The sequence below is a fragment of the Alternaria rosae genome (assembly GCF_020736505.1).
Source record: "Alternaria rosae strain MPI-PUGE-AT-0040 chromosome Unknown BKA58scaffold_5, whole genome shotgun sequence".
NCBI lineage: Eukaryota > Fungi > Ascomycota > Dothideomycetes > Pleosporales > Pleosporaceae > Alternaria > Alternaria rosae.
The window spans coordinates 1,060,564-1,076,026 of NW_025763574.1; the positions used below are offsets into that span (position 1 = coordinate 1,060,564).

The 15,463-nt window shown below is 51.2% G+C and overlaps 6 protein-coding genes across 6 annotated transcripts; all 6 read left to right on the forward strand.

Moving 5' to 3' along the window:
• Positions 1 to 122: 122 nt before the first annotated feature.
• BKA58DRAFT_384743 (uncharacterized protein) lies at positions 123 to 763 on the forward strand. The gene has a single exon (XM_046170302.1). It carries the CDS (start codon positions 178 to 180, stop codon positions 451 to 453), a length of 276 nt encoding a protein of 91 aa, XP_046025141.1. The 5' UTR covers positions 123 to 177; the 3' UTR covers positions 454 to 763.
• A 527-nt stretch (positions 764 to 1,290) lies between these two features.
• On the forward strand, positions 1,291 to 3,640 carry BKA58DRAFT_457716 (isoprenoid synthase domain-containing protein; the record flags this gene model as incomplete). Its single annotated transcript, XM_046174642.1, has 4 exons — positions 1,291 to 1,576; positions 1,659 to 1,705; positions 1,759 to 1,991; positions 2,050 to 3,640. The coding sequence occupies 4 exons, from the start codon at positions 1,291 to 1,293 to the stop codon at positions 3,638 to 3,640; spliced, it is 2,157 nt and encodes a 718-aa protein (XP_046025142.1).
• Positions 3,641 to 3,886: 246 nt separating this feature from the next.
• BKA58DRAFT_457718 (uncharacterized protein) lies at positions 3,887 to 4,665 on the forward strand (the record flags this gene model as incomplete). The annotated part of the gene is made up of 1 exon (XM_046174643.1): positions 3,887 to 4,665. Exon 1 carries the CDS (start codon positions 4,015 to 4,017, stop codon positions 4,663 to 4,665), a length of 651 nt encoding a protein of 216 aa, XP_046025143.1. The 5' UTR covers positions 3,887 to 4,014.
• Positions 4,666 to 5,064: 399 nt separating this feature from the next.
• On the forward strand, positions 5,065 to 6,248 carry BKA58DRAFT_360930 (uncharacterized protein). Its single transcript, XM_046168766.1, has 3 exons — positions 5,065 to 5,317; positions 5,381 to 5,531; positions 5,596 to 6,248. The coding sequence occupies exons 1-3, from the start codon at positions 5,125 to 5,127 to the stop codon at positions 6,047 to 6,049; spliced, it is 798 nt and encodes a 265-aa protein (XP_046025144.1). The 5' UTR covers positions 5,065 to 5,124; the 3' UTR covers positions 6,050 to 6,248.
• On the forward strand, positions 6,224 to 8,340 carry BKA58DRAFT_469329 (uncharacterized protein; the record flags this gene model as incomplete). The annotated part of the gene is made up of 2 exons (XM_046175143.1): positions 6,224 to 6,875; positions 6,929 to 8,340. The coding sequence occupies 2 exons, from the start codon at positions 6,224 to 6,226 to the stop codon at positions 8,191 to 8,193; spliced, it is 1,917 nt and encodes a 638-aa protein (XP_046025145.1). The 3' UTR covers positions 8,194 to 8,340.
• Positions 8,341 to 9,290: 950 nt separating this feature from the next.
• Positions 9,291 to 10,985, forward strand: BKA58DRAFT_316387 (glycosyl hydrolase; the record flags this gene model as incomplete). The annotated part of the gene is made up of 1 exon (XM_046167574.1): positions 9,291 to 10,985. The coding sequence occupies one exon, from the start codon at positions 9,291 to 9,293 to the stop codon at positions 10,983 to 10,985; it is 1,695 nt and encodes a 564-aa protein (XP_046025146.1).
• Positions 10,986 to 15,463: the final 4,478 nt, after the last annotated feature.

Below are 15,463 nucleotides of genomic sequence, written 5' to 3' on the forward strand. Positions count from 1 at the left end.
CAAAAGCTGGAGAGGGCACGCCAACTCGCCCCCAGATATCCTAATCTTCGAAATGTCGATGCATGGCGGAAACTAGGTCACAGTACTAAGCGGAAATCGGAAACAGAGCATGCTTTCGTCTATCGACATCTGCGTTTGGATCAACAGCCCCAGAGTCTGGCCTTTAAAGAGTGGAAGATGAGAGTGCATCGGGAGATGGAAGGGTTGGGCTTGGAATATGCGTATATAAGGCCGCATGTCAAGCAACCAACTGAGAATGAAGTCAAGGCAGACACTGCATCAGGAGAGTCGGAAATGGCGGTAGTAACAGCGCAGAGAGAAGAAGAAAGCAGAAGGCGCATGGAGGTGGAGAGGATGATTGCGCATGATGGGTTTGATATTGATATCTACGGTGATGAGGAGACCCGGAGGAAGTATGAGCCATGGATCAGGAGCCGTATGGACCGAGCGTAGATGTTTGTTGGAGTTGTTTCGCATACTTGAGCGTTTGTGTTGCGGCGTTGACGTGAGTCTACGTTTCTTTTATGGCTAGCTTGGCTGCGTAAGCGAAGAGTCTTGATAGTGGTAGTACGATACTGGTGATCAGTGGGGCCGTGGACGTACGTCATGCCTGCATCATGGGATTAATTTGGTCGATTTGCTAGTGTTATTAGACTGTTCGTGAGCATTGATGCCACGTCAAAGGAAGCATGTTCGTGAATTTGCGCTTAGCTTTCTCAGCAGTCCGACCCATGCCCAGCCAGCACAAGACGTCAAAGATTAGGAACCGTATCAGTACATGCGATCAGCATATCAGCTATCGAACCCACGGAATTGGCGAGGAACATCTTTTCACATTAGCTCTAAAGCTTCTGGGATTTGCTTGTCCTGTATACGACCCACTGATGCGCGTCGATCAGCGAATCTGGTTCGCAGAGCCGCAATCTTGAAAGCTTACCTACGCTTAGGTCAAATCCAATGTCTTAACACCATACTACTCGATCTGCAATCTGCGATCGATTAACGACCTTCAACTTGTTTCGAGTGCGACGACAATACCTGATTGGCAAAACCTAGCAGTCATGCATACTCGCATCCACAATGCTGATCATCATGCAGATGCCAGTATACAAAGGGTGAGCTCATTGTGATGTTGACGACCAAAAAAGAGGTGTGCGAAAAGATGACTAGTAAGCCTTGCGAAGCGTTCTATTCAAAGGCTGTCCCTTTCGGGCCATCTGGACGATATGCAACCTTGGAATTGTGTGAAACCTACAGCTTTGGCTTTACGACTTCTCATTCACTTACATTATGTTTACCGACAGGTCGAAGCAAGCTTTTGCTGACGAGACGTCTTACGTTATCTCTCTTTCAGGTTATGACACGCAAAGCTTGTGCTCGAACTACACGTTGAGGCGCCACAAATTTGAGGCAGAGGCTAATGCTGGATGTCACGAAGCGAGGCACGACTGGATAAAGTACATTGGGCCGATCGAACAATTTGGGGGATGCAATCCCATCAATGGTAACTTCTCGGCTGTGGTTCTTCCACTTGCTAAGCCGGAGAGGCTGCGGCTGATTGCATATGTGCTTGAGTGTAAGACACCCGCTACCTACCACACTTCTTTCTGCCCTGAAGCCTTTGCTCTTTAAACTGTTGTTTTGCTGACCACATATAGACGCATTTCTTTACGACAACATGATTGAGCTTGAGAAGTCAGATACGGTATGTCAAAGGCCCAGTAGTTCCTTTCAAGTGCAGGTCGCTGACGTGTGTAGTCGAGGTCCAACGACCACAATAAACACGAGTGGAAGAACACGAATCCAGCACTAGGCAAAACGCAGATTCAAGCAAAGATCATGACACAACTCGCATCCATCGACAAGGGATGTACTGAGCGCGTCAAACGCGTGTGGAAAGAAATGATTGCCACGACCTTACGAGATAAAGACAAGTGTTTCGCCAACTTAGAAGAATATGTCGACTTCCGCATGGTCGACACCGGAGCGCCGTAAGCTTTTCCTTTATTGCCAACCGAGCGATTGATGAGCTAAAATCAGCTTGAATAGGTTCGTGGAAGCTATGCTACTCTTCGGCATGGGCATGACGCTCACTGAAGATGACGACCATCAACTAGAACCCGTCCGCGAGCCATGTTACGCAGCTCTCGGTCTAGCCAACGACCTCTTCTCATTCGATCGCGAATATGCCGAGTTCAAGGATGCAGGAATGTCGCAGACGCTGACAAATGCTGTCTGGCTTCACATGCAATGGTACAATACGGATGTGCATGAAGCAAAAAGAATGACTTTGGAAGCGACGAGAAGATATGAAGAGCAATTCCTGAAGAGCTGCGCGGAGTTTCGGCAGCACAACACACGCATGTCTGAGAAGCTAGACATCTATCTGGATGCGCTGGCTTATCAGGTCAGTGGCAATGTCGTTTGGAGCTTGAACTGTCCAAGGTATCATCCTGAGTACCGATATGACCCAAACAAGGGTATCGAGGATGAGATGACAGCTGAGTCACTTTCAGAGATCCTCGGTATCAAGTACGATGCTATCACAATACTCTCAGAGGAGGATAAGCAGGATGAAGGGTCCAGACGTTCATCTACCGACACGTCCCTTCATACCTTTGAAGACGATGGCTCAACAAGGGATGATGTCTCAATATCTTCTTGTACATCTGCCTCCTCTTCGAGCTCGGAGACTAAGCACATGGACGAGAACTGTTTGCTAGGTCCAGAACATGTCGATGCGCCCTTCGAATACATCACTTCGCTTCCTTCCAAAGGTGTGCGAGACACCTTCATCGACGCACTCAACATTTGGCTCGACGTGCCCGAGCCCACTGTGTCCCGCATCAAATCGCTAGGTAATCGTCTACACGCCGCATCCCTCATGCTCGATGATATCGAAGATGGGTCTAATCTCCAACGAGGCCAGCCAGCAACACATACCGTCTTCGGCACTGCACAGACTATCAACTCCGGATGTTATGAGATCCTTCAAGCTGTGCATGAGGCCCAGCAATTGGGCGCAGCGGAGGCGAAGATCGTCCTTGAAGAGCTCGCCGAATTGCACATCGGCCAATCTTACGACCTCTTTTGGACGCATCACAGCCGTTGCCCGTCCGAAGACCAGTATCTGCAGATGGTGAAGAAGAAGACGGGAGGTCTGTTCCGATTGTTAGCTCGCCTTCTACTCGTATCTGCAGAGAGTAACGCATCGAAAATCGCCCCAGGTATTGATATCGAGATCCTAGTCAGTCTCATCGGGATGCAATATCAGATCCGGGATGACTACCAGAACCTCCGGTCGCCGGAGTACAGCGCTCAAAAGGGCTTTTGTGAGGATTTGGACGAGGGGAAAATGTCGTTCCCGCTCGTTCATGCTTTGAATAGCTGTGAAGATGATGCGTCGTTGCGCGAGCTGCTTCAACAGGGTCGGGACGTTGGATGTCTATCGGATGAGCAGAAACGGCTTGTGCTAGAACAGCTCGACCGTTTGGGGAGTATGATGCACACGCGAAAGACGTTGACGCGGCTACAGAGCCAGATTTATGATGATCTGAAGGGAATTGAAGATGCTATGGGGAGGGAGAATTGGATCTTGAGGGCCTTGTTGCAGAGACTGGAAGTGTGCGACGAGACATGATTGTTGGCAGACCTGTTTGACCTAGTCATCCCACACCTTACGAACGTATATTAACATTACAATACGAACTTGTACGTGAATTCGTTCTTGACTAGGTTTGGTGGTTTTTTGCCCTGTATATATTGCTGCAAGCGCGCACGTGTGCGTTACGTCGCGACCTTGGAAACGCCAAGACTAGGCAGTGCTTGAACAGAACTTTGGAGACTCACATTCACTTGTACTACTACGATCGCCTTGCGCAGAAATCTTGACACTTTAGATGTCTAAATCGATCACACAAATTCGCCCACTGCCTCTTGACCGAGCTCACAGCTACAACAACTCACACCTCTTGTTTCGTGCTGCCAGTTCACACAACGATATCGCTTACAAACATGGTCATGACCCCAGACCCCGAAAAGGCGGAGCAAGAAGCTGGAGGCCCGGTTCAATCGCGTCGCGAGAGCGCGGAAGAGTACAAGCCGCCTGCTCTCCCTCTCCAACAAGCACTTTCCATGACCAGTGACAATGCAAGCGAACCAAAGCCAGCTGATGGAGCATCCAGCCTCATATCCCACGAGTCAGAAATCGTTTACAACTCTAAACAATTCATCACTCGGAACGACAGGCGCCAGGAGCTTGGACTTGCACAGGTGGACATCAAGGCCAGGCTCGATGAAGTGAGCAGCGGTCTGCGCGAGCTCAAAGCGAAGCTCAAAGCAAAGGAAGACCTTATCAGAGCGCGCCGAAAGCTTTCACAGTGCGCCGCCGCTGCAGAGAAAGAGTTAAATGTCAAGATCCAGAAAGCAAAAGAGATGTTGAGCGCCAGGGAGGAGCAAGCCGCGTTGCGCCATGTCAAAAAGAACGACATGCGCGAGAAAGGGGCCCAGAAGCAGAGGACGGACTTCGAGCAGCGAGAAGGGGAACGTAGGGAGCGAACAGGGCAAGAAGCAGAGATAAATAATGGTGAGAAGCCGGCAAGCGCAGGAGCTGTGGTGGAGTCTATCGACTGGGACAACTTCGACATCGACATCTATGATGATTAGGGCGTGGGCGAATAGCATGGCCTGGTTATATCCGTCTTGGTCACTGTGTCAGGATGGGACTGTTGGCAAGGCTTTGGAACTGCTGCACACGTTGTATTTTCTAGCGGGCTGATGATGTGCTTTTCTGGATGCGCTACTTGCGACACATAGCTCGGGTGCTACTCATGTCAAGTCAGGATATCATATGATCTTTTGCAATTTATGAGGAAAAGACATAGACGTTGCACTCCCCCAACATGTCTACAGTTGTGAAGAGAGAATGCCCTTGGTGGAGCCAGCCGTGGAGCTGGGTGAAAACCGCGCTAGTACATGGGCGCTAACTGGGATCATACTAGCCGATCTACGGGCATGTATGTCATCATCGATCGCGTCCCGACCACTTTTCGCATAGCTCGTGAAGTACCACTAGAGTATCACGACCATGGAATCTCTTACTGTTCCTTATTCATACCTGTCGCGATGCCACCTTGGTCATTGATCTCACCTGCCTCGCGAGGCATAGGCTTCGCGCTCGCAAGACGGGTGTTGCAAACCACAAACGCGCCCGTTGTCGCAACGGCGCGGAAGGACCTTGACAAGACTAAGGAGGAGTTACTCGATGGCTTGGATGTCGACGAGTCACGATTGTCGGTGATGAAGTTGGATGTTTTGGGTATGTAACTAGTATTTATGATGTTGTGTGTACATCGATGTTCAAGCGTTGACCACGTTCTAGACGAGACGACTATCGCAGATGCCGCAGCGACCTGCAAGAAGCAGTTCAGTGGTAGTCCCAGTCAGCTTCAGCTCGCGCTGATGGTGCCTGGGATTCTTTTTCCGGAAAAGTCACCGGCCCAGATCAACGCCGACGATGCCCTCTTAACTTTGTGAGCAACGCTACTGTGCCAGCTACGCGTGATACATATGCTGATCCGATTAATCAATACCCAGCCGTACCAACACATTAGGCCCAATGCTGATGCTCAAGCACTTTGCTCCATTCCTCCCAAGGAAAAGTGCAGTCGTCGATAAGGACCAAGAAGACATGGCAGGCTTACCAGATGTAGCTACAATAGCCATTATGTCAGCTCGAGTTGGCAGCATCAGCGACAATCGCCTCGGAGGATGGTACAGTTATCGCGCATCGAAAGCCGGTGTCAATCAGGTAGTCAAAACCTTTGACAATCATCTGAGGACTGCTTCTGGCGACAACGCGATGGCGGTTGCCCTGCATCCTGGAACTGTCAAAACGGGGCTTAGCAAGGACTTCTGGAGCAATGTCAAGAAGGATAAGCTATTCGAGCGCGACTGGGTCGCAGAAAGGCTGATTGATGTGATTAGGGAAGTGGCGCCTGAAGGGCGAGGGAAGTGTTGGGACTGGGATGGGAAAGAAGTTCCGCCTTGAGACACATACAAAACGCAGGTGCAATTGAAGCTTGCCTACCATTGTCATCAACAAAGCCATCATCTCTTCTCTCTCGCGACAATATCATATCCGCCCCAACCACCGCTTAGTTCACCAGTAGCACCTCTTCTGGCCTTCGTTACCCGACCAGCATACCTTAGACCCATCGCTACCATGGCAGCTCTTACCCACTCGCAAGACGTGTTCTACAACTTGGACGACATGTCTGTAATTCTACACATACACACATACGATGAAACGCTACTTCAATTACTCGCTATCGGGCCCACAGACTCGCAGCAGATTTCGAAACCGATCGACTCGACGTATACAGGTCAGCAGCTGAGTCCGGAACAGTGTGTATACCATACTTCTGGCTCAGACAAGACCAGCCTGGAGGAAGCTCATGCATGCACTATTCCGAGCCCCGCACAGCATATAGCCCAGCCACCAACATTCTTCCTCGAGACGTTCCTGAACCGATACGGGAAGACACAGATGCCAACCTATCCAAACACGGCCCACCCTCCTCTACCGTCACAGATCCCAAACTGCAAGTCCGCCGCCAATACACAAAGAGAATCTGTGACGACGAGTGCAGCGCGGTCTGTACGACAGCCTACAACACATGGCAATGAATCTGCCAATACTCTCTTAGGCAGTTCTCGATCTGAAAATCCTGGCGACTCTATCCAAAGTGCAGCATGCGTGTCAGCAATTGCCGGTTCCTCGTCACCAGAGGGCGCTACAAATCACCCGGGACAGGATCAAGATGATCAGCAGTCAAGCCCTCGCTCAGGCATCGTCCACGTTACCGCCAAGACATGTAAGTTAACTGTCTTTTCTACTCGCGACAGTCCATGCGCTAATTGATCCCAGTCGAGCGTTTTCCATTGTCAGCGTACCTACGTCCATATCGTCGTCCAATCCCCGTCGAAAAGACCCCGGATGATGGAATTCCTTTGACCATATTGGATGAACCAGAGCAGATATTTCCTATCCGCGACGAACACTGGCATTCCACTGCCGTCATCAAGAGATCGTTCGCGTCTTATTGGGCCGACATGAAGGAATCGAAAACTGAGAAGCCGGACGGCCTAAAGGATCCTGCCTCGAATGACGCATCACTTCGAAAGCCTGAGCTTCGAAGATGGTGGACACCGGAAAAGTCACTTGCGGAAAGTTTGAAAGAAGAATTTGCAAAGTATCGAATCCGAAATTACCATGTCGCGCCTTTGCCAAGTCAGAAATACACAAGGTCCAAACAGAACTTTTTAATCTGGGCAGCTCGGCCTGAGCAAGACAAGAAATTGGTGGAGGAATATCGTGCTTTTTTGGCTTTATTGAACGACGATATACAACCAACCACGACTGGTACTCTTCGAGGAGGCGCTGGGACACCTGAGCCTTCGAGCGGTGGACCGCTCGGAGAAGACGACGAGTTCGAACACGACATGCCAGCAGGTGATGACTTCTACGACTCCACTGAGGTCTCTGCCGAAGACCAACCTTTACCTGGATCCCCAGGTTCTGTATCGTCTGGGTATTCTTCTTCTTCCGACATATCGGCCGCTGCATCTGAGCACTTCCACGAACAGAACAATCTACAACAAACTTGGGAGGATGCAGCCGCGGCGGCTGGACCAGCAGAGCACCCATCCAGCGCGGGCTCCTTAGAGAGTCCTTGGCATGATAGTGACTATTTTTCCCATAGTCCATTTCAATTCGAAACCACGCCGCTCACCGGGTCCCGCGATCCCTCCAGATCACACAGTATGGACATCGAGCCCTACACAGGACCACCCAACGACAGCACAAGCTCAGTCCAGTATACTCCGTATGAAGGCCCAAGCGAACGTCAGCCTCTAATCCAACGCCATGTTCCAGGCGGGGTTCCGCCTGCTGGATACACGTACGATAGCACGGAAGAGGATCCACTCGTGGCACCTCAACCCCCCGTGGCATCTCAGTCCCCGGTGGAACCTCAACAACCCGCATGGCGACATCGACGGAACAGAGTGGCTCAGGTCATCAGACAGTATCGCCTTCGTGCAGGCTTCCGTGCACGGTTCACGCGGTTTGGCAGGAGCCTGCTCGTTATGGGTTCAAAAGAGGGGAAGGAACTACGCAAGAAAGATAAATGATGGGCCGGGGTTATAGGCATTTGTATCGGCAGGTTATTCTTTAGTGCTATTGGGTATGCATGCAGATAGCTGGTCACATTGACCAATCAATACACTTCATCGTGTATAGCTACTTTCGTGCGAGTGTTAGATGCGCATATATTTACCAGGAAGCTCATCGTCTCTGCAGTTTTGCCCTGGATGTGAATCACCTTGAATCGACCATACTTCTGTCAATTTACGATTTGGCGAGTACTTGTTTATCGTGCGTTTTAGGTACATAGAGACGTCATTTCCTAGGGAAAGAACCACCTCATACAAGGGGAAAACTAAACAGGCCTGCAGCCTGCATTAAAATAAAAACATGCAAAACAGGCGAGCTAAATTTAACGTAGGCTCTAGGGTGTTTAGCTTTTTCCTTCAATAATGTGGAACGCAGGGCCAGTCTTACCAGTGGCGCGATCTCGGAGTTGAGCTTCCCCAGAGCGGGGCACCCCGCTCCTGCCTGAACAGAACGTACAGCATGCACCGTTTAACGGCCCCGTGTATTTGGAACTCAATGTCCCGAACAGCGAGCCCGATCTTGCCCACTTCCTTCTAGATACTCGATCTCATTCGCATTGTTAAGTGCAATGATGGTGTGTAGCTTGAAGCATGTGCCATCTGACGACAGGCAGCTTGCATCCAGCCACATACCTGCGTTCCACTGAACGCGACACTGGATTTCTGGAAAGCTTCACAGCATCCGATCACCAGGCACGGAAAAACTTTACGTCAGCGGGCGCATTCGCGAGGATCGACACACATTTCTCCGCAATCTCTATGAAGCCTCGGATCTGGGAAGCTCATTAAGCCCGGTGGCTCTGCAGCTCATCGTATATTCGCGTCACCTTGCATAACGGTTAAAATACGTTGTATGTTCCATGACAACAGCAATAGCACTGCGGAAGCAGTCTGGCTAAATGGGTACAATTTGGTACGCGAGACGGCCGTCGATCGCGCTTCTCCACAGCAGGCGAGTAGCAGCCTCTTGGTCGTAAGGTTGACGGTACGCATAAAGCATCCCACATCGCCGCGTACAGGGTGGACTCTGTCGAGACCCTCTGGAATTCTTCAAGATGCGGTTTCTACGAAGCATCGTGGCAGCTGTCCTCGCATGCGCAGCTCCAACGCTCGCGCAGAACTCAACGTTCCTCAACCCAGTACTTCCAGGTTGGCACAGCGATCCATCATGCGTCAATGTGAATGGAACGTTCTTCTGCGTAACCTCCACCTTCATCTCATTTCCTGGGCTACCCATCTACGCATCGAAAGACCTAGTCGACTGGAAACACATCAGCCACGTATGGAACCGTGAATCCCAGCTCCCAGGCTACAGCTATTCCAGCGATGGTCAACAAAGAGGCATGTACGCAGCGACTCTACGATACCACAAGGGTGTTTTCTACGTCATCTGCGAATACCTCGGATCGGATATGGAGGCAGGTGTCCTGTTCAGGACTACAGATCCTTTCGACGACGCGTCATGGAGCGATCCAGTGACATTTGAAGCTCCCAAGATTGATCCCGATATTTTCTGGGATGATGACGGCAAGGTGTATGTCGCAACTCAGGGAATCATTGTGCAGGAGATGGACATCGACACTGGCGAAATGGGACCTGTCATTTCGCTCTGGAATGGCACTGGCGGCGTTTGGCCCGAAGGCCCACACTTCTACAAAAAAGACGGATGGTATTATCTGCTGATTGCTGAGGGCGGAACAGCCGAAGACCACTCAGTCACCATGGCTCGCGCCAGAAACATCACCGGCCCTTACTCTCCTAGCCCATACAATCCACATCTGACAAACCGCGGCACTTCAGAGTACTTCCAGACAGTCGGCCACGCAGACCTCTTCCAAGACAACAACGGCGAATGGTGGTCTTGCGCGCTCGCGACTCGCGTGGGTCCCAATGGCACTTCGTTCCCCATGGGCCGCGAAATGGTACTCACGCCAGTTACGTGGGAAGAAGGCGAGTGGCCCGTGTTCCAACCCGTAAGAGGCAAGATGACTGGCTGGCAACTACCTGCGCGCTCAAGAGATGTCCCGGGTGATGGACCTTTCAACTCGGACCCAGATGTTTATGACTTCCCCTCGAACTCGACAATCCCACGCAACCTCGTGTACTGGCGTGTTCCTCGCGAAGGCGCATTCAAAACCACGCAGAAAGGACTGGAAGTCGCCCTTGGTCGCAACAATCTCGCTGGCTCACCAGGCGGGTCTGACCCAGCTTCGAGGGCTGTGAACTTCATCGGGCGCCGCCAGACGGACAGCACATTCAAGTTCAGTGTGGATCTATCGTTCGATCCAAAAGCTGATGGGGAAGAGGCTGGTGTGACTGCTTTCCTCTGGCAAACAGCGAACATCCAGCTCGGACTTATGCGCAGTAACGGAACGACATATTTGCGTTACAACTCTACAGAACAGCAAGAGAAGAAGACGCCTGTACCCTCATCTTGGTCTGGAAAGCCCATGCGCTTCGAGATCACGATGCCGGATCCAAGGACATACGTCTTCTCGGCTACGCTAGCCCACGGCAAGTCAAGACCGATCTCGTTTGGCAGAGCTTCAACAGAGCAACTGAGTCCATCGGGTTCGTTCGTAGGAACACTCATCGGTGTGTATGCTACTTGCAATGGAGCTGGTTCGGGGCTAGATTGCCCAGCTACCACACCAAACGCGTACTTCCGACGTTGGAGGTACAAGGGGGTTAGGCAATACATCTCCGAGACCGAGAGTGTACCAAGCGAAGCCTTCAATCGCGGTAGATAAGACCTAAACTGGAGTATGAAAATGAGAGTGGGAGAGTTTGTACAAGTTTAGTTTGAGAGGGTGCCATCGTGAGCCTTATCACACTGTAGACTTATGTATCACTCTCAAGGAAATTAAGAGAAGATCTGAGTTCATCACAAACTATGTGCGATAAGTGTACCTTGCGGACTTCGGCACTGAAGAAGGCAAAAGAGGAAGCGGTGATGTTTGAATCCTCTGATCCCACCATTACCCGAACCGACAACAAGGCTGAGGCCGTCTTAATGGCCACATATTCATCGTTCTGCCTGTCGCATTCGTACAGCGACACTTCTCCTACTGCTTACACGTCTTGGGCGAGTGAAACAACGAAGTATGGATCCATATGGCGATTACCTGCAGGATAGAGAGGATGATATGTTATAGAATTGATGCATCTAGTGCAATTAGCAGTGCTCCAAACGCGTTGACCAATCTCAGATCGACATAATTGTCTACCCATGTCGACACTGTTACGTGTACCTCACTTGTGCATAGTCAGCTTCATCATCCTGCGAACAGTTGCAGCATGTCAAGATCAATGTAGTTCGCCAACCGAATTTGAGACGAACTGTTACTTCGTCAACAGCAGAGGGGGCCGAGTAGAAGGGTAGGGATGGCTTTGGGCACAAACAAAGAGGCCCCAGTATTAAGTAGCAGCAACAGAACCAACACTTCAAGACATTACAATTGTCGAGATTACGGAAGAGCGCAAGTCTGTCAGCTAACGATCGAAATCAGGGCGAGAACGCGACTGGAGCATATGCGCTGCTGTGCTGGGATTCAGCGGGGCCATTTCGCATTGAGCGAAGTTAAGGAGAAAGATGGCGCATGAAGATGCAATAACCTCAAAGATGGCGAAGGATCGCCGTGATGGCAGGTATGAAGATGTGTACCCTGAGCAATCCTTCCGAGCTCAGAGTCTCGAAAACACGCCAAGATAACGTCGGAAGCTCGTTGAGCTACATACGCTTCCGGAGGCTTGAAAATGCTATTCAAGGTAGCATCCAAGTGAAGGCCTCTATGGTTCATAGCTACAAAATGAGAAGAGATGACACCAACTGATACACATACGCGGATACGTTCGTGTCTCTAGAATACGTGTGACCTAGCAATGATCCGTACATAGCATAGCGCCTGTTTATCTCGATGCGACTTGAAGATGAGCAATTAGCAGCTTCAATCTATGATGCCTGCAAGTGGCACAGTCTCATTAGACGCGAAGAGACCGCTGTGCCGCTTCCATTGAGTCATAAACGGCCTGCGCATGTCAAGCAGTGACACAGTGAAGAAACCACGACAGCCCACCCAACATAGCACAAAACATGTCTCGTCCCACCTCCCACCAACAAACTTCGCACAGCCCCCCTCCAACCTCGCTCATCCCCTCGCACCCCGCGTCACCAGAAAGGAATATCGGCCAAATCGCCCGCCTGTCCTCGTCCGAATCTCCACTTTAACCTGACATGTTGCGGTCCGCCGCATGAACCCAGATCCCTACCGCACGCACATGGCTCCCCAGCGAGGCCGCCAGCCAACCTAACCCCTTTTCCGCTGCAAGAAACACGGTACGCTAGATCCTTGGGGCCGATGCTACAGGGCGCTAAGAGAAGAGCAATGGTGTGGGCAGTGGGCACGGAGAGGGTCAAGCACAGGGTAGGTCAGGGCTCCTTCCCGCTGCTCACCGCTGGTTTGTTGGTGGAGGGAGGGAGAGGATGGTGCATGCAGTGAGTTTTTCTCTAAGCGCTGAGAGCTTGTGGGATGTAGCATGTGGAATTGGAATAGTGTAGTTACATGGAGGAGGGAATGGCGTGGTGTGGTAAGCATGCTGATAGCTTAGGAAAGCACGCGAACAGGGGTAACAACACGATCGGCCCATGTGGTGTAGTTCGTTGGCACTGGTAAAAGCTCAAAGTCAAGGCAAGGCAAGGCTGCTTGCTTCCCCTCGGACGATGATGTGTGATAAATGTGTGAGGGGAACGCAGATTTCGACACGCGAGCACACACACACACGGCTCGGGCGGCGGAACTGATGGGGTCGCAGGCGTACGTGGCACATTTGACATGTCGGTTACAGCATGCCATGCGTGGTTGCAAGGGATGGCACGGAGGAAATGGGTCCAGGGTGGGAATCCTTTCTCCGTGCGGACAGCGGCAAGCAACAGCACAGCACCTGGCTAAGCCAGCCAGAGGGAAAAAATGATTTGTGGAGGGGCGTCGTATGCTTGCTCCCGAATGCAAAGCACGCGCAAAAAATTGCGACCGTGTGTTGGTTGCCAAGTGAAGCGCGACGGGTTGTGCGATGCAGGCAGGATCAAGATCAAAACTGCCTTGAACGCGCTTGAGAGTTTGACTTTCGCTTTCGTACCCCAGCAGAACCTTTTTTTTCATTGGTCAGCACCACGTTTTCTCACTACAGCTCACATCAAGGGCTTCGGACTTGCTCCGTCCGAGAAGCGATAGCGAAGCCCAAAAGAAAGAAGACAAAGAGCGGTACACTAACATGACTTGTACAGGGAAGGGAAAAGGTCAGGGCTCGCCCGTTGCTCGACTCAGTCTAGTCGGTTATTTCCGACATCGAACATCCCGGCTCGAAACTTCTGCTCGCACCGTCCCGTGACGGGCAACGACTATTTAGCTTGACCAAGTCCGAATTCGGAGTTAGAGGGGGTTACCAGGCACGTTCGTTTAGTACAACAGCGATTGACCCTATAGAGGTGTGAGGGATTGCTATATTACGATCGGCTGAAAGCGAGTCGCATACTAGAAACCACCCCTGGTCCTGGCTGGCTTGTGAGAGCAAGATAATTCTTGCTCGACTGAAACGCTGACAGGCTAATGTTGATTCGTGACATGCTGTTGCCCACGATATACTTTTCCGTATTCGATAACATCGCCGCAACCCTGAACCATGGAAAAACGACCTGTTTGTCTGCCTGAAAGGAAAAATCGAGCGGTGCGATATATGTCAGCTGAATAGTGTCCGTGTTGGCGGCCCAGGCAAAGAAAGTATGCGCGTCGAGGCAGGCAGACGGCGGTACGCTAAATCACTTTAGAACCAAACTTGACATCTTTTTTTTTTTGCCCTGCATGCTCTGGCAGTTCTCATGACGGAGTTGTCTCCCATTGTGGCAGCGAATCAAACAGGTTCTGCCTCCTCGCACCGTTCCGTTAGTCAAGGTCGAGTTTGAACGGTATGCTATAGCGGCCAAACCATGCAACGGCCAGCGTGTCAATAACCAGTAGATCTGAGACATGCGTATGGCCAAGCCCTTCGTTCGTTAGGTCAACATCGGCGGAGTGCGATCCAGAACCTGGCCTCTGGTACGATGCTGCACCGCGCGACATCTTGGGGAGACAGAAGGAGTAATAGAGCCTCTGGGCTCATCAGCTGGTCAAGTGGTATCGTGGTACGCTAGAAATCTAGAGCCTCAACTGATGTCTGGTAGCATCTTGGTGCAAGTCCATAGTAACATCGAGCCATCATTGGACGATGGTAGTCCACCCTGCGTCTGAGCCGCGAGACGGAATCGTGATAGTGGTACTGGTGAAATCATGTTGATTACATCGTGCATGGCAGGACGTGCCGTACCGGGACATGACAGACGGCGACGTTCTAGTCGACGGGCTGAGATGTTTTCATTTGGATTTCTACCAAGGAACCCATCACGTCCCGTGCCGATGTAGTTCGAGACTGACAGATCGAGACTTGCGTGGTAGCAGCGCTCCGGCTCGCCGAGAGCCCGAGTCCGTACCGTGGTAGAAGCGCTGTATGATGCCTCTCAGTGTGTCGTGATTGAGTCATGCACGTACACCTGTGAGGCAAGTGTCAGTGAAGACTTGGTGTGGTAACGGTACAATCGGTACCAAAACAAAGTCCGCCCCATGGGAATGAGATCGAGAAGTGAAGGTGGCTGAATCTGGTTGGCCTTTGTTTTTCCAATGGGACGCGTTGCCCTGGAAAGGAAGGTACAACACGTGCGTACCCGCTCTCGTGTATCTGCCATCGGTTGCCCTGCGTGGCTTGTCATGTGTAACGTGCCATGTGATTTGCATGTCAAAACTCATCACTGACACATGTCTTGGCAATACCGTCGTACAAGGGCCAGGCTGGTTGGCATGGTAGGCACGAGCGATGGGTGAGCATGACAGATCGACCTGAGCACCAGAAGTGGTTCGACGGGCAGGATCAGCTCGGAAATCCCGCATTGGACATCAGCCCATCAACACTGACGTACTCCAAATGCAGTGCGTCGTTCATCAAGGTATGCAGAGGGACAAGGCATTGCACCAGCGAACGTCTCCAATTTAGGTAGCTAGTAAAGGAAAAAAGGAGACTACATACAAGACGATGCGCGAAACGTTCGCTTTCCCAAAGTGCTTTGCGATTTAATCAGATTGCCACCCACCAGTAATAGTTCCCATGTAGACTTTCAGATGCGGTAGAGACAGGCCGAGAA

What these genes read in the sequence shown, in the direction of transcription:
- BKA58DRAFT_360930 (XM_046168766.1), top strand. Translation starts at nt 5,125, where the DNA reads ATGCCACCTTGGTCATTGATCTCACCTGCCTCGCGAGGCATAGGCTTC. An exon ending in GATGAAGTTGGATGTTTTGG is followed by an intron (nt 5,318 to 5,380) that starts GTATGTAACTAG and finishes ACCACGTTCTAG; the next exon opens with ACGAGACGACTATCGCAGAT. An exon ending in GACGATGCCCTCTTAACTTT is followed by an intron (nt 5,532 to 5,595) that starts GTGAGCAACGCT and finishes ATCAATACCCAG; the next exon opens with CCGTACCAACACATTAGGCC.
- BKA58DRAFT_384743 (XM_046170302.1), top strand. Translation starts at nt 178, where the DNA reads ATGAGAGTGCATCGGGAGATGGAAGGGTTGGGCTTGGAATATGCGTAT.